Here is a 22,399-nt window from a genome sequence, read left to right on the forward strand (position 1 = left end):
AAAACCCACAAAACTATCAGAATAACTAGTTTTAACAACTACAAATCGAGAGGAACAATTTTAATTTAAAATATTGGCATAACTATCAAGTTTTCAGAGTTCACTCAAGGTACAAATTATATATGGAAAAATTTGGTTTATCATCAAGAATAATTTTGCAGCTATGGGGCCTGTAAGAAAGATAAAAGAATATGTTATTAAAGAAGGGTTTTAGTATTTGCTTGGGTATTTTTTTCCTAGTTTTTTTGCCAGGCCACACAGCTTATGGGATCTTAGTTCCCCAACCAGGGATCGAACCCAGGCCCTCAGCAATGAGAGCGCAGAGTCCTAACCACTGGGTGACCAGGGAATTTCCCCTACTTTTTTAATTATAGAAAATTTTTAATTCTACAGACATACAAAACAAAATAATACACTCCTGTCATGTACATCTCAACAATTAAACACACATGGCCAGTCTTATTTAGCTATCTCTCTAGCTACTTTTCCCTTCACCCTTGAATAATTTTGCAACAAGTCCTAGACACACGTCATTGGATTATAAATACTTCAGCAAGTGTCTCTAAAAGAGCAGGACTTGTTTTTAAACATAATACTCGGGCAATTTTTACAATTTGAGCAGAATTTTTAAATGCAGTGAGTTAAATGCAATCATTTGATCAGAGACAAAAGAATGACACAGGTTTATAACATAATAAATATGAGTTTATAATTTTTTGTATGTGAAGAAACATCACTTTGTGGTAAACTAGCAGAACCTGAGAACAAAATCACTCCCCCATAAAACCAGCACACCAATTCAGCTAAAAAGGCCCATTTTACTTAATACTTAGTCTTTTCACTTTTTTCCTAAAACACAGTACTTAAAAATTAAAATTATTGGGGCTTTCCTGGTGGCGCAGTGGTCGAGAGTCCGCCTGCCGATGCAGGGGACACGGGTTCGTGCTCCGGTCCGGGAAGATCCCACATGCCGTGGAGCGGCTGGGCCCGTGAGCCATGGCTGCTAAGCCTGCGCGTCTGGAGTCTGTGCTCCGCGACGGGAGACGCCACAACGGTGAGAGGCCCTCGTACCGCAAAAAAATAAATAAATAAAATAAAATAAAATAAAATTATTTCCGTGCTTAAAATTTAGAACAGTAAATGCTTATTATAAAAAAAAACAAAAATAAAGTATTTTTAATGTAGTTTAAGCAAGGATTAAGTGTAAAAAAAAAAAAAATGGCGGGAATTCCCTGGTGGTCCAATAGTTAAGATTCTGCACATTCACTGCCAAGGGTCCGGGATCAATCGCTGGTAGGGGAACTAAGATCTCATAAGCTGCATGGCGAAAACAACAAAACAAAACAGGGACTTCCCTGGAGGTCGAGCAGTTAAGACTCCATGCTTCCAATGCAGGGGACGCAAGTTCGATCCCTGGTCTGGGAACTAAGATCCCACATGCCTCGCAAACAAACAAAACAAAAAAGGCCACATAATCAATTACGTGGGAGAAAGAAAGATGAAGCTAGAAGTGACCTATCTCACCTCAGCAGCTTCGTTCATCTTGACAATCATGGCGCTCACAACGTCGTCGGCATCACTAATAAAAGTACCGCCATCACGGTTACGCCTGCGCTTGCCACTCATGCTCTTTTTCCGCTGCAACATCATCTCAAAGTCCGACAGAAAGTCCATGCTAAGCAGTAACCCAAAATTAAGTGAAATATAAATTCCCTTTTAAATATACATTTTCTTTTATGACAGTTAAGAACCACCAACTTTCTTAATTCTAACTCAGTGAAGTGCTACTTTCTTTTAAAGTGCACGTACTTTTAAAATTGCTTTTAAAAGAACAAGTGATCATAAATTTTATGCTCAACTTCCCAACAGTTACACATTAAATACTAATAGCCCTACACCTTCATACACTATGTTCATGCCTACATGTGTTAGCCTGGAAAAGAACATTTCAAATTTCAAGTTTTGCCTGCCAATCCATGGTTCAGTTTTAGTTGCATTGCCTTTTTGTGCGGGCAAAGAGTGGTTTTCAATTATCTGAATATTTTTGTCTTATACAGAATAAGTGCGGAAAAAAATCCCGCTGTTTTTTAGTGATAAGAAGTGTAACTCTCAAAACATAATGTGACTGAGATAAAGATGGAGATCTACAAATCTGCTAAGAGCCTCAAAAAGACTTTGTAGCTTTCATCTGAATCTTTGCACTTAACGAGGAGCTAATATGCTCTCTGCCTCTATCATATAAATAAGATGATATGGTTTATAATTTCCAAAGGTACGGCCAAACTCATTCAGCTTAATTCTTGCATGCCACTAGGAATTAAAGCATCATCTTTATAAACAGTAACTAACAAATCATTCTATGTTTGTCACCTTTCGTGACACTAGATTCTTCTGAACGTAGATTCCAACCATCTCAACAAAACTATGTGAAATACAATCAAGGAATATATTGTATCTAAAACATCCCCCCTGGGACCCCCAAATCAGCTTTCTCTCTCTCTCTCAAAAAAAAGTTTTTATTAGGTTATTTTTCAGAAGAACTTACTTGGTGAGATATAAATTAAAAGCCTGGCAACCATATAGCCCCACAAATTAAGACAGCTGAGCACAGGGCAAATGACAGAAAAATAACAGCAAATCATTTTTGGACAGCACTGTATATAGAGAAGTAGATGGGAGAACAAAAATGGAAGATTCTCTCCTACACTTAATCAGGAACCAAAATAAGGAAAACAAAGTTTGTTAGTCTCTACCTTCATTTTTAAAGTTCTCTTTAATAAAGTCTTTTAAAAAATAAAACAAACTTACTGTTTTCCTCTCTTTATGTTATCATCAGAATCTGAATCTTCTGCTTCTTTTACCTGTGTTTCACTTTTTTCTTCTTCCAAATCTTCTTGGTTAAAACCCTAAAGGAAGGGTAAGTTAGCCGGAGTTACCGCAACCTCATTACAGACTCTCTTCTATGTAACTGCTCTTAATTTTCTGCATTTTTAAAGTAATACGTTCATAAAGAATAAAAATTAAGAAGATATCAAAAGACATATAGCAAAAAAACCTCCCTCCCACCCTAGCCCTTAGTGTTATTAGTTTTCTTGTGTCCTTCTTCATTTTTAAGGCTTTAGATGATTTCACCAAATAACTGCAACCATAATTTAAACATTTCCCTGATGATATTTAGGTATGTGTATTTGAAATTTTGAGAAACATCTGCAAACTGTCTTCTATAGAGGTTACACCAAATTAACTCTCCTTCCAGGAAAGCACAAATTCACCTGTTTCCTCACCTTCCCACTACTACGGCAGGTTATCAAGCATTAATATTTGCAATCTCTGGACTGAAAAAAACAAAAGGCATCTCTGTAGCTTTCTCTGTATCCTCTTATTATGAGTAAAGCTGGGCATTTCTCATGTTTCAAAGCCATCTGTTGCTATTTCTCTGTGAACTCTCAATATCCTATGGCCAGTTTTCCATTGGATCTTTGTCTTATTGGTAAGGAAAATCTCTTTAAAAATTAGGGAAATTAGACCTTGCTACATGACGGGAACTGCACAATCCTGACATCTGTACAGTTTGATTTTGTTTATGGTAATGTTTTCTGGGTATAATTTTTAATTTTTTATGTAATTTAAATGGTCAGTCTTTTCTTTATAGCTTCCAACTTTCATGTTATACTTAGAAAGGCCTCCCCAATGGTTCCCCTAGTATGCTGTTTTCTACACTGAACTGAACCCATAATCAAGTTGATGTCCACTCTCCACACTAGAGAAACATATCTTATGCTTGTAAAATGTTGCTTAACTGAGTATAAGCCCCATGAGGGCAATGTCCAAACAATCTCTGGCATACAAGCTCTTGAATATTTGTTGAATGAATTCTTTTCTATTTTCTTTAGGTTTATTTACCATTTTTCTACCATCTTGAATTAGACTCTAAATTCATCTACTTTCATCCTCTCTTGCTTTAGTAATGAAAGTACTGACTTTTTTTTTAACACAAGAACTATTTAACAAGTAAGTTTTAAATTTGGGGGTGGCAAGGGTGCTTTTATGTGCTAATTTTGTTACTAATTTTTAATTTCATTGCATTCAGAAAATGTTGTCTATAGTTTGTACATTTTGCAAAAGCTTGATTTAAATTTTATATGGAAATACAAAGAACCAAGAAAAGCCAAGACAATCTTAGAGAATAACAACCTTAAAGGACATAAATAACCAAATATCAAGGGTTATGCATTAATGGTGCAAGGATAGACCAATGGAACAGAAAAGATACTTCAGAAACAGATTAGAAAATATATACATACTCGATTTATGACAAAGATGGCAGAATAGTGGAAAAGGATAGTCTGGTTCAACTAGATACTACAAATGGGGGCGGAAATCTTGACTATCTCATATATACTGCACACAAAAGCCCATTCCAGGTAGACAATATAACTAAATGAAAAAGATAAAATAATCAAGCTTCGAAAGAATAACTCAGGAGAATATTTTTATAACCTTGGGGATAGGCAAAAATTTCTTACAATTCAAAAATCTTTCTACATAAACGAAAAGACTGGTAAAGCTGATTTACACTAAAATTAAGAACTTTTGCTCATCAAAGACTCCATTTAAAAAGTGAAAATGCAAGCCACTGAACAGAAGATATTTTTATCTTTTATAATCTCCAAAGGGCTCATATCTGGATTATATAAAAAGAGACACTTCTTTTTCTATCTTTCCTGGTTTTTTGGTCTTGATTATTCCATTGTTTACATTCCACTTAGATTACAGATCTGTTCATTCTCTTCACAGTTCTGTCAATTTTTGTTTTGCTTATACATATTTAAAGCCATATTACTAGGTACACGGCTAGGTACAATTTTAAACCCTTTTTTCAATATAAAGGGACCCTCTTTATCTCGAACAATGGTTTTTGCCTTAAAGTCTACGTCGTTGATATTCATATAAGCTACACCAGTTTTCTTTTGGCTAGTGTTTGGAGAGAGTACCTTTTTCCATCCTTTTATTTTCAACTCTATCTTCTGTTTCAGATGAATTTCAAAATTAATATATAGCTGGTTTTAAAAATCCAGTCTTTAATTTGTCCTTTAATTGGAGCACTTAATATATTTCAGTGTGACTTCTGATATTATCAAAGTTTATATCTGCTATCTTACTATGTACTACTTTCTGAATGTCCCCCTGTTCTATATTTCTTTTTCTCTTTTCTTGCTTTCTTTTGGATTGACTAGCTTCTATTATTTCATTCTTCCCTCTCTATTAGGTTGGAAGTTACACATTCCATTAGTCTTTTTAGAGATTACAATGCACATCCTAACTTACCAAAGACTACTAATGTACTTTTACATACATTTGCAAAGACCTGTGAACATTTCAATTCCATGTAAACACCCAATCTGTCACTGTTGTCATGTTTTAATTTCATATGCATTTTAAACCACACCAGACGTGACTCTGTTTTGGATGGTCATTACACATTTAGACCTAGCCACACGCTTTTGTTGCTCTTTTTCCCTTCCTGCATCCTTGACCTTCCACCTGAGATTTTCTTTCTGCCTTTAGTGTTTCCTTCAGTTGGCATTTTGGTAAGATGAAATAAGCAGAGAATCTTCATTCCTGAAAAGAATTTTTACTGAATATAAAAGAACTTTTAAGTTTGCAGTTATTGGATGCTATTACTTCTGTTGAGAAGTTAGCTATTAAAATAACAGTTGCCTCTCTGAATGTAGTATCTTTTCCCCTTTGGCTGCTTTAAAGACTTTCCTGTTTTCTTTGGTTTCTTGCAATTTTCCTGTGGTGTATTGGGTTGGCCAAAAAGTTCATTCAGGTTTTTCTGTAAGATGTTACAGAAAGGGACTTCCCTGGTGGTCCACTGGTTATGACTCCACGCTCCCAATGCAGGGGGCCCGGGTTCAACCCGTGGTCAGGCAACTAGATCCCACATGCATGCCGCAACTGAAAGTCCGCATGCCGCAACTAAATATCCTGCATACCACAACTAAAGATTCCGCGTGCTGCCACTAAGACCCGGCCCAGCCAAATAAATTAATTAATTTTAAAAAAAGTTACGGGCTTCTCTGGTGGTGCAGTGGTTGGGAGCCCGCCTGCCGGTGCGGGGGACACGGGTACGGGGCCTGGTCCAGGAAGATCCCATGTGCCGCGGGGCAGCTGGGCCTGGGCACCACAGCTATTAAGTCTGCGCTCTGGAGCCCGCGGGCCATAACTGCTGGTCCTGTGTGCCGCAGCTGCTGGGGCCCGCACGCCTGGAGCCCATGCTCCGCGGCAGGAGAGGCCACCACAGTGAGAGGCCCCACGCCTCAGCAAAGAGTGGTCCCCGCTTGCTGCAACGGGGAGAGGGCCCGTGCGCAGCAGTGGGGACCCAGTGCAACCAGAAGTAAATAATGATTAATTTTTTTAAAAAAAGTTACAGAAAAACCCGAACGAACTTTTTGGCCAACCCAATGTTTAAGTGGAGATTGCTTTGTTTTTATCCTGCTTGCAATTTGTAGAACTTCTAGACTCTATGGCTTTATGAAGCATTTCTTTAAATATTGTTTCTGATATATATACATATACATTTCCTCCCCTCTCCTGGGATTCCAAGTCACTCTGTTAAACCTTCTCATGCATAATTTATGTTTTATTTTTTACATATTCCACACTAATATCAATGCTTCATTCTACACAGTTCCTTCTATTTATTTATTTAGTTAGTTAGTTGTGGCAGGTCTTGGTTGCAGCAGGCGGGCTCCTTAGTTCCTTCTATTTATTTATTTATTTAGTTGCAGCAGGTGGGCTCCTTAGTTGTGGCATGCATACTCTTAGTTGTGGCATGCACGTGGGATCTAGTTCCCTGACCAGGGATTGAAACTGGGCCCTCTGCATTGGGAATGCAGAGTCTTAACCACGGTGCCACCAGGGAAGTCCCTCTACATAGTTCCTTCTAACTTACCTTCCAGTTCACTCATTTTCTTTTCAAATACGTCTCATCTGTTGTTAAACTCATCCACCAAGTTTTTAATTTCAGTTACTGTATTTTCAAAGTTCCAGAATTTCTACTTGGTTCTTTTTCAGGTATTTAAAAAAAACTGTTTGCTCTAAGAAACTTTTCAATCCTTTACCTTGCTAAACATATATATATTAAAGGCAATATCTAAAATTCCTACATCTAAAGCCCCTAGGTCTATTTCTGTTATCTGCTGTTACTATTGTTTCTTTTTAAATGTTACAGATAAGTGTGTACCGTGTATTTGAAAAACTACAGAAATAATTGGAGGTCTGTGATGATGTTACTTTTGCCCTGAAAGGATTTCTGTTTGCATATGTCAGGTGGCTGAGAGCCAGTCAATGGTTTAAGAATCACTGCAATCAAACTTCTGAGACTTAGGGAGGGTGACGGAAGAGGGAAGAGATATGGGAACATATGTATAACTGATTCACTTTGTTATAGAGCAGAAACTAACACACCATTGTAAAGCAATTATACTCCAATAAAGATGTTAAAAAAAAAAACAAAAAAACTTCTGAGACTGAGGTTCTCTATGTTGCTAGATGACTCAAAGATGGCCTAAAATCTGAGCAAAGGCTATTCTAACTTCCAGTTCACCCTTAATCCTAGCAGTCTCAATCCAGAGCATGGGGTTTTCAGGGTCCCCTAACCTCAGCAGGCCCCGACCTTCCAGTTTTCTCTCTTAAGCCTTGAGGCAATCAAAAATAAATTTAGCCTCTCAGCTTGAGTAGATGAACATCCCAGAAAAAGCAGTTCTAAATGCTGAGCTTACCTCTTTAGGTTTCTATCTTTTGCTGGTTTTTGGCTTAGTAATTCTTTGTTACCTAGTTCTTATGATGATGAGCAGATTTTTTAAACATTTTGTCTAGCTTCTGTAGTTGTCCTTAGCAGAAGGGCTGGTCCAAATTACCTCATGTGCCATTGCTATCATCAGAAGCTCCGTAACTGCTGTGATTCTTTCTCTTTAGCATTGTAAAGCGCGTTTCATTGTCTCTTAATGTGTTCCTTCCTCCCTTTAATTCAATTTTGCCAGTTATTTTCCTTTTATGTCTTTGTAGACCCCTTTATTTCACTTTCTGAATACCTTTGTTCTAGATTTTTCTACTGGATACATCATAGCTATTTATTTCTACTTATTGGAATCTCCTACTAGACACCCACTGCCATAGAAACAAAAAAAGCATAGCATAATCAAAGAGGAAATCTTTCTGTCTAATACTTACTGTAAATTCTTCCTCCTCCTCATCACCAGATTCTCCAAATATGTCTGCAATAAGATTTCTAGAAAATATAAAAAACTTTCATTTGCTTTCTTCTCATTTGCATAGGAATCATAAAATATTTTTCTAATAGGGTATAATTTAATAACAGTAAAACATGCAGAGCTCAAGTGTCCATCTCAATGGGTTTTGACACATTCACGTAACCCTTACCCTAACAGAACAGTTCCATCTCCCCAGAAAGTTCCCTTGTGGCCCTTTCTAGTCAGTCCCCCCTATCAACATCCCAGAGGCAACCACCACTCTGATTTCCACCACCACAGATTAGTTTTGCCTGTTCTTGAACCTCACATAAGTGGAATCAGATAACATGTCCTCTTTACTTCTTTCACTTAAGATAATATTTTTGAGGTTCATCCATGTTGTAGCATGCAGCAATAGTTCAGGACCTAAAATCCTGAATCCCCCAAGGTCATGAAATTAGGCAGGGTATATTGTATTACACCTCAACACAGAATTTTAACACAAGTTTAAAAACCCTGAAAGACAAACCCCTCTGTACCGCCTTGTATGAAGCCTGGGAAGTTCAGGTTACACTGCCACTTACTCTTCTTCATTCCCTGACTCACTATCACTCCCAAAGAGGTCCTTCTCTTCATTTTTCTTATCAGACAATTCTCTCCCTGCTTCTTCTTCACTGTCAGATGCTATCGTCTTCTCTCTTTTGCCTGATTTGTCTGACATAACATCACTGTCAGAGTCATCTGCATCAGAGACAACACGACTCTTCTTTGTTGCTGTTGAAAAAAAAAAAATCATCATTAATCTTACTCCATCACAGTCACTGTATTACTAAGTACAACAGGTGCTCTAAAATGTCAGTACGTGGCCAAAACCAAAGGCCTCATGATACACAGTTTAGAATAAAAAGTAAATCCATAGCTAAAAGACGCAGAGTCATCTTACAATTATCTGCTATATAGGAAAAAGTGGCCAAAAGATGAAGACTGGCATCAATAGCTACCTTTCCTTTGGGGGAACAGAGAAAATAAGAGTAGAATCCCTTCTATGCTGCCTAATATTAGCAGAACTCTAAAGGCTTGGATATTCTTTTGTGGAATCCCCATGCTCCTCAGTCATCCATCACTGCTCTATCTGCATCTACCTTAGTAGTCATCCATCACTGCTCATCTACCTTAGTAAACTGCACGTGTGGTGCTCTTTTCCCTTCTCCTTTAACAACTGTCGGGTTATAAAGAAATGCCTTTTCCCAAAAAGATGTTTCATAAAAAAGTAATCAAGTAGTAAAGAGTGGAATATTTTGTGGAGACATGGAGTCTCTAAATAGAGTCCCTCAGAAACTTCCTTGAATTTGGGCATTCAACAATGTTTAACAACTGAAGACAGGTACCCATGGGAGCTCAGTCACTGTCTAGATGGGATGTAATGCATTAGCTGTCAAAGAGACCACAGTTAAAAAAAAAATAAAATAAAAAATAAAAATAAAAAAAAAATTAAAAAAAAAAGAGACCACAGTTAACTCTGGATAAGGTTGGGTTTTCATGTAAAAGTATTCTTTTGAAACATTACCCTTTCCAGTAAAAAAAAAAACAAAAGGACTTCCCTGGTGGTCCAGTGGTAAAGAATCCGCCTTACAATGCAGGGGAAGTGGGTTTGATCCCTAGTCAGGAAACTAAGATCCCACACGGGGCGACTAAGCCCTCATGCCGCAACTACTGAGCTCGCAAACCTCAACTAGAGCCCGCATGCTGCAAACTACAGAGCCCATGCACTCTGGAGCCCGCGCACCACAACTACAGAGCCCACACACCCTGGAGTCTGTGCGTCACAACTAGAGAGAGAAAATCTGCAAGTCACAACTAGAGAGAAGCCCGCGGACATCGAAGAGCCTGCGAGCTGCACGAAAGGTCCCACATGCCGCAACTAAGACCTGACGCAGCCAGAAATAAATTAATAAATAAAAAATCTTTTAAAAAATTTATATTTTCATAGAAATCTTTCATATTGCCATTGCAATGCAGTCTAGTTTATCATTTTGAGGCAGTCAGAACTTAACAAATGCTGCTAGAACTCAAAGGAAATTTAATATTAAGACTTGCCAATGAGGGAAATCCCTGGTGGTCCAGTGGTTAGAACTCCAGGCTTTCACTGCCAACCTCATGAGTTCAATCCCTGGTGGGGGAACTAAGATTCCACAAGCCACATGGTGCAGCCAAAAGCACCAAAACAAAAAACAAAACAAAACAAAAAACCGAAACACTTGCCAATGAAAACCAGTGTCCTGGTGATATTTTAGAACATCAAGTTGAATAAGAGAATACAGACCTAACATTCCAGGAAAAGAAACAATGCTTCATAGTTATAAGCTTAGACAACAAGTAAAGCTATGGAGGGACTTCCCTGGTGGTCCAGTGGTGGAGAATTTGCCTTCCAATGCAGGGGACACAGGGTCAATCCCTGATTAGGGAACCAAGATCCCACATGCCATGGGGAAACCAAGCCCACGTGCCGCAACTACTGAGCCCGTGTGCTATGGAGCCCACGTTCCACAACTAGAGAGCCCGTGTGCCTCAACTAAGACCCGATGCAGCCAAGTAAATAAATAAATAAATAAAATTAAAGCTAAGGATAAACAGCCCAAAATAATCCCTTACACGCTTTTTCTTCATCGTCACTATCAGAAAGCACAGCAGCTTTCCGCTTTGCTACTTTCTCCTCCACCCCCTCTTTTTCTTCATCCTCATCACTGTCAATTTTGGGCCTTTTTGGTTCTTCCTCCTCGCTGTCAGAACTGTGGAACCGCTTCCTGTCTACATGGGCATCTGAATGAAAGGGGTCAGCCTGCATTTCTGTGTCCTCTCTCTTATTCTCCCCGTCACTGTCCTCATCAGACTCCGGCTTCTGTCTGTGTCTGGGGGCAGCCTCAGCTTCTGAATCGCTGGCAGGCCCCTTCTGAGGCTCCTCGCTCTCAGAGTCACTGGCTTGGGGCTTGGGAAGCTCCTCATTTTCAGAATCACTGGCTTGGTGCCTTGGCGGGTCCTCGCTTTCCGAATCACTAATTCGGGGTTTGGGAAGCTCCTCATTTTCCGAGTCACTGGCTTGGTGCCTTGGGGGGTCCTCGCTTTCCGAATCACTGATTCGGGGTTTGGGAAGCTCCTCATTTTCCGAGTCGCTGGCTTGCTGCCTTGGCGGGTCCTCGCTTTCTGAGTCACTGATCCGAGGCTTGGGAAGCTCCTCACTTTCAGAGTCACTAACTCGAGGCTTGGGAAGCTCCTCATTTTCCGAGTCACTGGCTGGGTGTCTTGGGGGCTCCTCACTCTCAGAGTCACTAACTTGGGGTTTTAGAGCATCCTCTGTTTCCGAGTAACTGGCAGGACTTTTGGGGAGCTCTTCAACCTCTGAATCACTGGCAGGGGGCTTCCTAACATCTTCATTTTCGGAGTCGCTTGCGTGCCCATTAAGCAGCTCCTCGTTTTCAGAGTCGCTCACAGGTAACTTCCTGGGCTCCTCATTCTCAGAGTCGCTCCCGTGGTGATTGGCATCCTCGTTTTCAGAATCACTCGCAGGAGGCTCTGCATGCCCTTCGAATTCAGAGTCACTGTCCTTTTGCCTTTGAAGCTCCTCACTTTCAGAGTCACTGGCATTAAGATTTGAGGGGTCATCGTTCTCAGAGTCTGTCACATGATGTCTTTTGTTGAGACCATCTTCTCGATCACTAGGTTCATTCTGAAAAATCAAGGGAGAAAAAATTAGGAAAGTGCAAAAAGAGCTTTGGTAGTAAAAATGTTAAAAATTTTCAACTTAAAAAAAAAAGCAGGAATACGCATGCTTAAATGTAGAATTCTCATCCTATACGTATATAGAAACATCCCACTTTTAAAAAGGCCATTCATCTGTGAAATGGTAGCATGGTTTAGATCCCAAAATGAGGAACGATAACCTGCCTTCATGAATCTGTAAAGCACAGCCCCCCAGATTACTCTACGGTACCTTATACTTTGAAAAGCTAGATTAAACAACAACAAAAAATAAACCTTAACTTCCTCATATAATTCTAGCTCCTAAATATATTCTTTAAGTACATACAAGCAAACATGTACCCAAGTTCTCTTAAAAAAGGAACATTCTTGGGTTTTATAACGTTAAAGTTCTTTCAAGGAAGAGAACTATAAAACTTTACTTTATTTAAAGGGCCAAATTATACTTAGGGCACATTCTCCCAAGTGAATCTGAACAAATGAAGAGAGGAGCAGAGGAGCAATTAATAGAGCCAAATACCATGTTAGGGTCTCTCCTGCTAGTTTACTCCTCACAAGAGTATTTTTCATGATAAGAAACTGAGGCTTAGAGCAGTCTTGGACATATATCCAGTAACCCTGGCACAAAAGTTTAAGTTTTAGGGAAAACACTGACTAATCTAGCTATACTAACAAATAATGTTATATGAAGTCATCTGAAAACTCTAGGGTACAAATTTGATATTATAGCTATGTTTTTTAAATGCAGAGAAAAATATATAAAACTAAATATACCAAAATACTAATAACTAGAATGTGGGGAATTTTTTCCCTTCTATAATAGTATCTTTACTTTCAGTAACATGGTAATTAATATTCTGGCTTAAAAAGTAAAGTACTTCTGTGTTTGGGTTTTCCCCCTTAAAAGTTACTGAGCCAAATTTTTTTTTTTTTTTTTTTTTTGCAGTACGCAGGCCTCTCACTGTTGTGGCCTCTCCCCTTGCGGAGCACAGGCTCCGGACACGCAGGCTCAGCGGCCATGGCTCACGGGCCCAGCCGCTCCGCGGCACGTGGGATCTTCCCGGACAGGGGCATGAACCCGTGTCCCCTGCATCAGCAGGCGTACTCTCAACCTCTGCGCCACCAGGGAAGCCCTGAGCCAAATATTTTTCTTTAGAATATATGACGGACATTTCCTGAACTTACCACAGATCAATTTTCAAGGAACAAAGAGCCTTTAATAAAGTATATGCCCACCATATCACGCAATGAAATAATTAAGCAGTAAGAGAATACACAGTGACAAGATAAAAGGCATTAAAATGTTTTCACAAAACCCACACTTTAACTTGCTTCGGGCTCATTTAAAGAAGATTAAGTATGTTGTGTCTACAACTTCTGAAAGAGTACAAAAAATTATAAAATAAGCTTATAAAATATGTTTGAGGGTTTTTTCCCTCCATATTTCATTGCCAACTTGATAGCACAGAGTTCCAAAGATACATTAACTGCTATACATATTCATTCAAGTATAACACATTCAGGAAACTTTCTAAAATAATAAGCTTTTCAAATTTCCCAAAGATACTTTTCTTTTATTATCATGGGACACTCACAGCATAGCACTGGATTCCTTGTCAGTCATACATCCTACTACCCCAATGAAACTGGCATTTATCTATTAAATTAGGACAGGAGAAATAACATAGAACCTTTTGATACAGTACAAGATATAGTATTCTATATATTGGTAGAAGCTTACTCTTGGCCATACTTCAGAATTTAATTCTTTTATAGTTTAAAAGAATATAGAAGAAAAAATTAACTATCCAGAATGTAAGCCCTAAGAAGGCAGGCATTTTTTGGTCTGTTTTCTTCACTGAGAAGGCACACTCTGTGCTTCAGAGCACAGAATGGTGTCTGGTATATACAAAATCACAGTAAATTCTTACTAAGTAATTACTTACTTACCTACTTACTTACTGTGTAAGAAAGTAATTACTTAATTTTCTCATTTAATAAAAAGTTAAATGAGAATAATTTAAAGTGAGGAATAATTAACTCAACAAGTATTTGTTTAATGTCTACTACGTGCCAGGTGCTAGGAATCAAGGCTGAACATGTCTCAGTGCCTGACCTTAAGGAAATGTTGTCTAATAAGCCAGCCAAATATACCATAACAATACAGTATAACATGCACTGTTATGAAGGTATGTGACATTCTGAAAGCCTACCGGAAGTGATCTATATGAGACTAAGCTATAAAAGGTGTGTAGACAACAGGTATTGGGAATTAGTTTGTGATGACTGAATTAAGAAGTTAACTGCATTACTGAGGGCAGAAGACGAAACATACAGGTACCAGCAGAGGCAACTAAAGCAGGAGGCAAAAGGGGAAATTGTTAACTGGCTTTTGGAATGCTTTCCATGGCATACACATGACATAACTCTAACAACATGTTCGTGTGTGACTCAGCTGCAAACAACAGAAATCATCTCAGGCTAGCTCCAGAAAAAAAGAACAATCTTTCCAGAATCAAAGTGGAATAAATGGCTAAAGGCTCAAGAAGGGTAGGAACCAAGGCAGCTCAGAGAGCTTAGGAAAGGAAACTCAAGGACCTTTCACTAGAGCACTATCAATAACATGACTCAGCTCTCACGTTGCTAAATTTCAGTGTCCAGGATCTAAATTTTAAATTCCCAGGAGACATAATCTAACGGGCCACGGCAACAGAGGATGTCGTTACTCTGTGACTCAATGCCAGAGCAGGGGCACAGCACTGGGAGCCACTCCCAAAGAAAGGAGAGATACCATGAACTGAGTAGTCTTCCCAAAACTTATCTGTTACACTCTACCCTGGACTTCCCAACACATGGTGTATGCATTCCAAACAAGCAACCATTACAAGGACATTACATGTAATTCATGACTGTGAAACTTATGAATTCCCATCAATTTTTGAGGAGTCTCATAAAATCCTGAGTATCTATCCATTATGTGTGGCACAGTGGGGAAAACGTGGGAAATCACTGCAGTAAGAAAGTACTGGTCGACAGACTCAAGTTAAAGAAGGCAGTTAGGTGAAGACATCATAGGATTTGGGAAAAGAGTTAAGCTTAAAAGTTATCAAAACACTACTCAAAAATTTTAGACTGGTTTCAGCAATTAGTCTAAATTGCAAACTTAAAAAAAATCCAAAATACAGTTTTTAAAAAGTCAAATATGAGTACAACAAATCAATAGTAGAAGCTGCCATTTAAATGCTATTTCTTAATAATATTTTTAAAAATCCCTAATTTTACCTGTCAGAGAAATTGAGCACTCTAAGTGTCCTCAGAGGCTTTAGAAATGTCTATAATGCCTCACACTTCCCTCTTATGATCATTTACATTGTAGTTATAAATAACTTCTGGTTACCCATAATGAATGATCTGATCGTTTATTTCAGCAAACAGTAACACACTCTTTATGACCAGTGCCATAATATACATGCAGAGATAATTAACATTTTTAAATTACAAAATAAATAATAAAACTGCTGTAAAGGCAAACATCAATTTGTAAATTACAAAGTAGTATAAGAATGTCAAATAGGAGTCCTTGTAAAGAACCAAACAACTCAGGACACCTGTTTCCAGTAAAAGAAACTCAAAACTGTTGAACTTGCATTCTAACCTTCCATCATAAATTGGTAAAACATTCAACACCAAGTCACACAGTAAATTCCATGAAGAAATACGTATAGGAGCATTTTCAAAAACATGTTTTATTGGACCTTAGTTCCAGAAGATATATTTGAAATCCTCATCTTGGAGTTTGTCAATACATATCATCTTAAAAGCATAAGGAAGAATCTGGGAAATCCAGTTTTTACTACACAATGCTGTTAATCCAGGGTAGGTCCTGGAATGCTGCAAGGCTTTGACTCTGAGAAACTCCAGCTTTACAGCAAGCGCACACACACATAACAAAATGAAGATGTATACCAGTGTCCTTTGTTGATCTTAGAGCTGGTTGATCTTTGAATCAGTCAAAAACAGAAGCACTCCAGATGAGTACTAGAAAAAGAAAATGTCTACACAAAGCCTAAGAGTTTATAATGGGGACTTCCCCAGGGGTGCAGTGGTTAAGAATCCACCTGCCAATGCAGGGGCCACGAGTTCCATCCCTGGTCCGCGAAGATCCCATGGGCCGCGGAGCAACTAAGCCCATGCGTCACAACTACTAAGCTTGCGCTCTGGAGCCCGCGCACCGCGACGAAGAGTAACCCCTGCTCACCGCAACGAAGAGTAACCCCTGCTCGCCGCAACTAGAGAAAGCCCGTGTGCAGCAACGAAAACCCAACGCAGCCATAAATAAATAAATAATCTCTGAGAAAAGTTTATAATGATGAAGCAAACTCCTGCCTACCTCTCCAGACTCATTTCTGCCCTCTCACCACCATCAACCCTATGTGCTGCAGCAGCAGTTCCCAAACTTTTGCATAAGAATAACTTGGGGAGCTTTGGAGGAAAACATACAGATTTTTGTGCTTCTCACCTCCAGATATTAATACAGTAAGCTTGGGGAAGAGGTCAAAGAATCTGCATTTTGACATCTAATCCAAGTGATTCTAACCGCACATTATAATTTTACTGCAGACACATGGAACCACTAACTTCACTGTTACCTCCATGCTTTTACCTCACCTTGTCCTTTTCATACCTCAACACTAGGCAAAAATACCCCCTTCCTGAAGCCTCTTCCATCCTCCTCTCTAGGTAGAATGGACTCTGCCCAATATAATGTGACAGTTCACAACGTGGACTTTAGTGTCGGTAAGACCTGGGGTCCAAACACTAGCTCGCAGCCACCTTCTACTGTGTAATCTAGGGAAATTTTCTTAACTTCTCAAAACCTCAATTCCTCAATATGACAGAGTCAGAAATAGTTTCTATAACTTAGAGGGCCGTTCAGAGGACCAAATGCATGTAATGTAGTTAGCATGTGCCTGTGAGCATTCAATACATGTTGTTAATCATTTATAACAAAAATATCTTATTAATTACAAAACATTCACCCTTCAAGACTCAGCTCAAATACATCATCTATGAAGGCTGAGCTGGTCAGTCATTCCTTCTTACATGTCCCCATAGCATCCTGTATCTCTACCTCACTGAAAGGTGATTTTTTACACATTTACCTTCATAATATGATTGAATAAATGACCTTAAGATCAAAAAACTATCTTTTACCTTCAGTATACAGAAGATACTCAAATTAAATTCACTGAAATAAAACAAACCCACAAGACAATGCTTAACAAAAAAGAACCAAAGCAAAACAATATTCTTCTCCTCAATTTGGTAGACTCAAAGACAAAGGCTGAAACCTAACACAAAAAAAAGAAGTGTAGATGGAATCAAAAGAACTGATAAGAAATAGGGTAAACAAGGACGGCAAAAACCAACAAGAATCTTCTATGGGCTCTGATCTACTCCCCATAGGAATACTTTCCTTATACTAGCACAGCCTCTCTGTGGAAAGATCCAAATGACCGCAGACTGCCATCTTTACTCAATTCAAAGTAAGGTTGGAGCTAACAGGGCTGTCACCAACTTCAATGACAGATGGATGGTTGTGCCCACTAGGCTTTGCCTACAGTCAGAAAACAAGGAGAAACTATGTGCCATTTCCAAACAACCTCTTCCTCGATTGTCCCACATACTACTTTTTTCCTGTGAGAACCTCAGGAAGGGAACACTACTTTTCTATGCAGATGAAATCTACAAGCTGTATTTTAATTTTATTTTTTTAAAGTTTTCTTTTTTTAAAAAAATTATTTATTTATATTTATTTTTGGCTGTGCTGGGTCTTCCTTTCTGTGCGAGGGCTTTCTCTAGTTGCGGCGAGCGGGGGCCACTCTTCATCGCGGTGCGCGGGCCTCTCACTGTCACAGCCTCTCTTGTCGCGGAGCACAGGCTCCAGACATGCAGGCTCAGTAGTTGTGGCTCACGGGCCCAGTCGCTCCGCGGCATGTGGGATCTTCCCAGAACAGGGCTCGAACCCGTGTCCCCTGCATTAAGCAGGCAGATTCTCAACCACTGTGCCACCAGGGAAGCCCGACAAGCTGTATTTTTAAATGCTTATTACCTTCAATGTATTTCTGTGGAATAAAAACCAGCTGACCACAACCCACAAGTAATTTCACACTGTTCAAGAGAATTTTTTTTTTTTTTTTGGCCGCACCTTGCAGCATGTGGGACCTTAGTTCTCAGAACAGGGATCGAACCCATGCCCTCTGCCCTGGAAGTGTGGTGTCTTAACCACTGGACTACCAGTGAAGTCCCCAAGAGAATATTCAAGTAAAACAACAAAAGAATTGGAACTGGCAACTAGTTATAACTAGGTCACATTCATGCTCAAATTGCTTTATTAAAAAATGTGTTTCCAGTGATGACTATTCAAAACATTTTCTAAAAAATCATTCCCCTTTTCCCTATCTGCCCTACCGTCAACATTGTGTGAAGATTCTGAGTTCTCAAAATGCTCTACACAGAATAAATATACTTGAAAACTCCCCTGATATTCATATCCCTATATTTAGAAACCTAGCCCAAAAGATGTTAATAACCTAGAAACAAATAATTTAAATATGTAATCAACTTATTACTGCAATTGCTTATATATACATTTCTTTAAGAAACCAGGCCTAAACTTAAGAATATTATTTTTAAATTTCATTTCATAAGGTAAGTCTCTTTTGCTTTAAAACAGTGGGCCTCAACCTCATAAAGATTAACTCTTAACTAGCCCCCTAAGAAATAATCTGCCTAATTACTATAGAGGCTAATTGTAAAATAATTAAAGGAAATCAGATTATGTCCCCTCAAAATATGCCTCTGACATAAAAATTTTGATCTGAAGGCAATTAATAAGCAGTAAACACAAGAGTAGCTCTCTCTGTCTTCCCTCCTTTTCCTTCAAAAGGCAGGATATTCCCATTACTGGAGACAGACTGTCATTAGCCCAAAGACACCAGCAGAGCAATCAGCAAACAAACTTTACTACATTAGTTTCTTCCCATATATTTACCTTCGCACTCTGTCACCCTTGGAAGCCTAGAACTGCTTTCCTTTGTCCTGTCACTTCTCCACAAAATTATTACTCTTTGTTGAAGATGTTATATAAACTAGAATTCTAAGCTACTGCTTTGAGTTACTCTCTGTTGAGTTTTCTCCTGTGTGATGTATGCTGCACATGTTAATCAACTCGGTTTTTTTTCACTTGTTAATGTCTTTTTGTTAAAGAATTCCAGCTGAAAACCTAAGATGGGTACGGGTAAAATTTTGCCTCCCCTACATAACTGCTATTACAATTTTCAGAGCTGCTACATAAGTTTTACTTAGCCCTCATAATAATTATTTTAACCCACTGTCAAGATGGTGGAGCTAAGGCTCAGAGATGAAATAATTTTTCTAGGAGCTGACAGTCATTATGGTTATTAAGTGGCAAAGCCAATATATGAAACTACACTTTGGCCATCACACTGCCTTTCACTCTGAAGAGCTATGCAAATACAAAATTTTATCATCATCACCTAAGAGAGATTTGCTGTTATACCATCTAACCCAAACAATTCTTCAGTATCATCTTCCATTAAGCTATCCCACTTTCCAGGTCACAACACTCATTCTTGAAATATAACAAGTCCTTCTCAATTCTAGGCCTTTGAACCTGCGGCTCTCTCCAGCTAGAATCATCACCAGCACCCCTAACCGGCTTCTCCATCTGGCAATAATGTCAGACTCGTTCCTCAGAGTCCACTCAGCCCACCCTCCCATCCTCCCATGGCCCTTTGTATGTGCCCTTTCTGTAATTTTAAAGTATATTTTAAATTATTTGACGCATGCTAGTAAAAATAGGTAACCATATAAAATGATGGGACAGTTATTCTAACTATTCTCCCTTTGATTTTAAATGTGCCAACACAGGAAAGTATAAAGAAAATTAAAATCACCTTTAATAACCCAAAGATCACCATCATTTCTAATTTTTACAAGGAATTTCTTCCCAATCTTTTCTTTGTGTTAATTTACTTTAAAAAAGTAAACAAGGATCTAGAATCACAATTAATTTAATGGCTGTAACACACTGAATTCTCCCATGTCACAAAATATTCTTTGAAAACAATTTGAATGGACGCATTGCCATTCTTACAAATGTTCTATTTATATTTTAATCACTAGTTTTTTATATTGCTGGATACTTCTTGTTTCCTTTCTTATGCTTTCTACACATCATTTGTCCATTTCAGTGTTCTCAGCCTAAGGGTAGCTCTAGGTTCTCCCCTAAGGGGGCATTTGTGAATGCGAGGGACCATTTTTGGTTGGCAATGACTGGAGAGGATATGTTACTACCATTTTATTTAATGTTTGGGAACCAAGATACTAAATGTCCTGCAATATACAGGCCTGCCTCCAAATGCCAACAGTTGGCTTACTCAGAATCACCTGTTTAGGAAAGCAGCACTGGGCTGCTCTCCATGCAGAGGAGGCCACAGACAGGACCCACACACACACAGGCAGGAGACCCAGTGAGATGAAAGAGCCAAATGGCCTGAACAGAGACTGTGGTAATAGACAAGTAAAGCATCCTGGGTTCTTCTGGAATGTGAATTGGGGAATATGGAGAGGTTTGACCAATGATTAGAAGAGATAAAAATGAAGCCAGATGAGGACTTCTGATATGAAAATGAAAAGCTCTGCTGACCCACTCTCCAGTGAAACTGGTTAAAAGTATTTAAAAACAACTATTCAAAACCCCTGGAAATGGTCCTAAAGACAAAGAGAGAATAAAGAAACATCTATCCAAGAAGATCTACAAAATTTTGGTAAGAGAAGCAGAAGTATCTGGTATCTGAACCAAGACCATTCCTCACTTTCAACTTCACAGCTCAGTCAGAAAGGCTCTACTCCAGGCTGTTGCAGCCAAAAACAAAGGGTACTCTTTCCCTCTAGCTTCCAGGGGCAGGGTGTCTTCCCAGGAAGAGCCCGATATCAGCATTTCTCATTCTGCCTCCAGCTACCTGCTGCTGAAGGTAAGTTCCAGGCAAATGTAGTTGCAAGTGGGGGCTCCCATCTTCTGCCCAGCACTCAATCACAGTAAGAAGGCTCTGCTTTGGGTACAGCACACTGACAATACTGGGGCCCTGATCACCCTTGCCCCAATTTGTGTGACAGTGGTTCCATGCCAAGAGAGGCAAGCCAGGAGCACCTCAGGCTGCTATCAAATCCCCACTGCACACTGAGAGCTCGGCTTCTAGAACTGGGATGTCACTCAGAAAGAAACCTGCCGTCACCCTCTCCCCACCCCCTACCACAAACTCCAGAGCCCCGGCTCAGAGATTTTGCTTGGGGAAAAAGCAGGCAGTAAAGTAGATAGCTTCTAATTTTCCCCCAAAGAAACCAACTCCATTTGTAACCAAGCTTGGGGACGTTCAGGCTAAGGCACTTTCACTAACACTGGAAACTGGTGGAAGGCACTTAGAAGGAGATTCAAAATACAGAATAAACTGTAGGCCAGCTAGTTTGCAGGAGATAACCAGGTAATAATACAGCTGGGAGGAGCCATCCTGAGGTCAAAACAAAGCAAACACAGACCTCAGAAATTATTCCTTCAAAGGAGCCAGAATTTGATTAGACTAACTTGTTGAGCAATTTATGCCACAGGGCATGGCTGGAAATAACAGAGCCATCAGTGGAGTTTTTTTTTTGGTTTTTTTTTTTTTGCAGTACGTGGGCCTCTCACTATTGTGGCCTCTCCCATTGCGGAGCACAGGCTCCAGGCGCGCAGGCTCAGTGGCCATGGCTCACAGGCCTAGCCGCTCCGCGGCATGTGGGATCTTCCCGGACAGGGGCACGAACCCGTGTCCCCTGCATTGGCAGGCAGACTCCCAACCACTGCGCCACCAGGGAAGCCCCATCAGTGGAGTTTTAACAGCTGATTGTGGTCAGAGAAAGAGCAAAAAAGAGCCCTACTAATACCACTGTCATCCCAGGCGACTGTGAGCATGTCCCAAACTGCACATCTCTGAGGATGCAACACCAGAGACTTAAAACTGTGGGTGAGGAAACAGTATTCACTACAATCATCCAGCTAGTCACTAAACAATTACTCTAAAATGTCCAGTTTCCAACAATAAATTAAAAGGCATGCAAAGAAACTGGAAAGTATGACCCATAACCAGGAAAAAAGCAGGCAATAGAAACTGCCTGTGTGAGCAACCAGATATCAGATTTATCAGGAAAAGACTTCAAAGTGGCCATTTGTAAACATGTTAAAAAAAATAAAGGCATGATGACAATATCATATCAAATAGAGAATATATATAGAAATAGAAATTTGACTAATCACCTATAAGAGT

General features: G+C 39.4%; 1 protein-coding gene across 6 annotated transcripts in view; it reads right to left on the reverse strand.

Annotated features, from left to right (window-relative positions):
* Positions 1-22,399, reverse strand: part of IWS1 (interacts with SUPT6H, CTD assembly factor 1) — a 48,927-nt gene that overhangs the window by 15,957 nt on the left and 10,571 nt on the right. For all 6 annotated transcript variants that reach the window (XR_004350690.1, XR_004350689.1, XM_032637213.1 and 3 more), the window contains exons 3-7: positions 10,911-11,982; positions 8,843-9,032; positions 8,239-8,296; positions 2,809-2,906; positions 1,525-1,675 (exon numbers count right to left, since the gene is read on the reverse strand). Coding sequence is in view for 4 of the 6 variants with exons in the window: in XM_032637213.1 (XP_032493104.1) it covers positions 1,525-1,675; positions 2,809-2,906; positions 8,239-8,296; positions 8,843-9,032; positions 10,911-11,982 (1,569 nt within the window). In the remaining 2 variants the exon portion in view is untranslated. The remainder of the gene's footprint in view (positions 1-1,524; positions 1,676-2,808; positions 2,907-8,238; positions 8,297-8,842; positions 9,033-10,910; positions 11,983-22,399) is intronic.

The sequence above is a fragment of the Phocoena sinus genome, chromosome 7 (genome assembly GCF_008692025.1).
Source record: "Phocoena sinus isolate mPhoSin1 chromosome 7, mPhoSin1.pri, whole genome shotgun sequence".
NCBI classification, from domain to species: Eukaryota; Metazoa; Chordata; class Mammalia; order Artiodactyla; family Phocoenidae; genus Phocoena; species Phocoena sinus.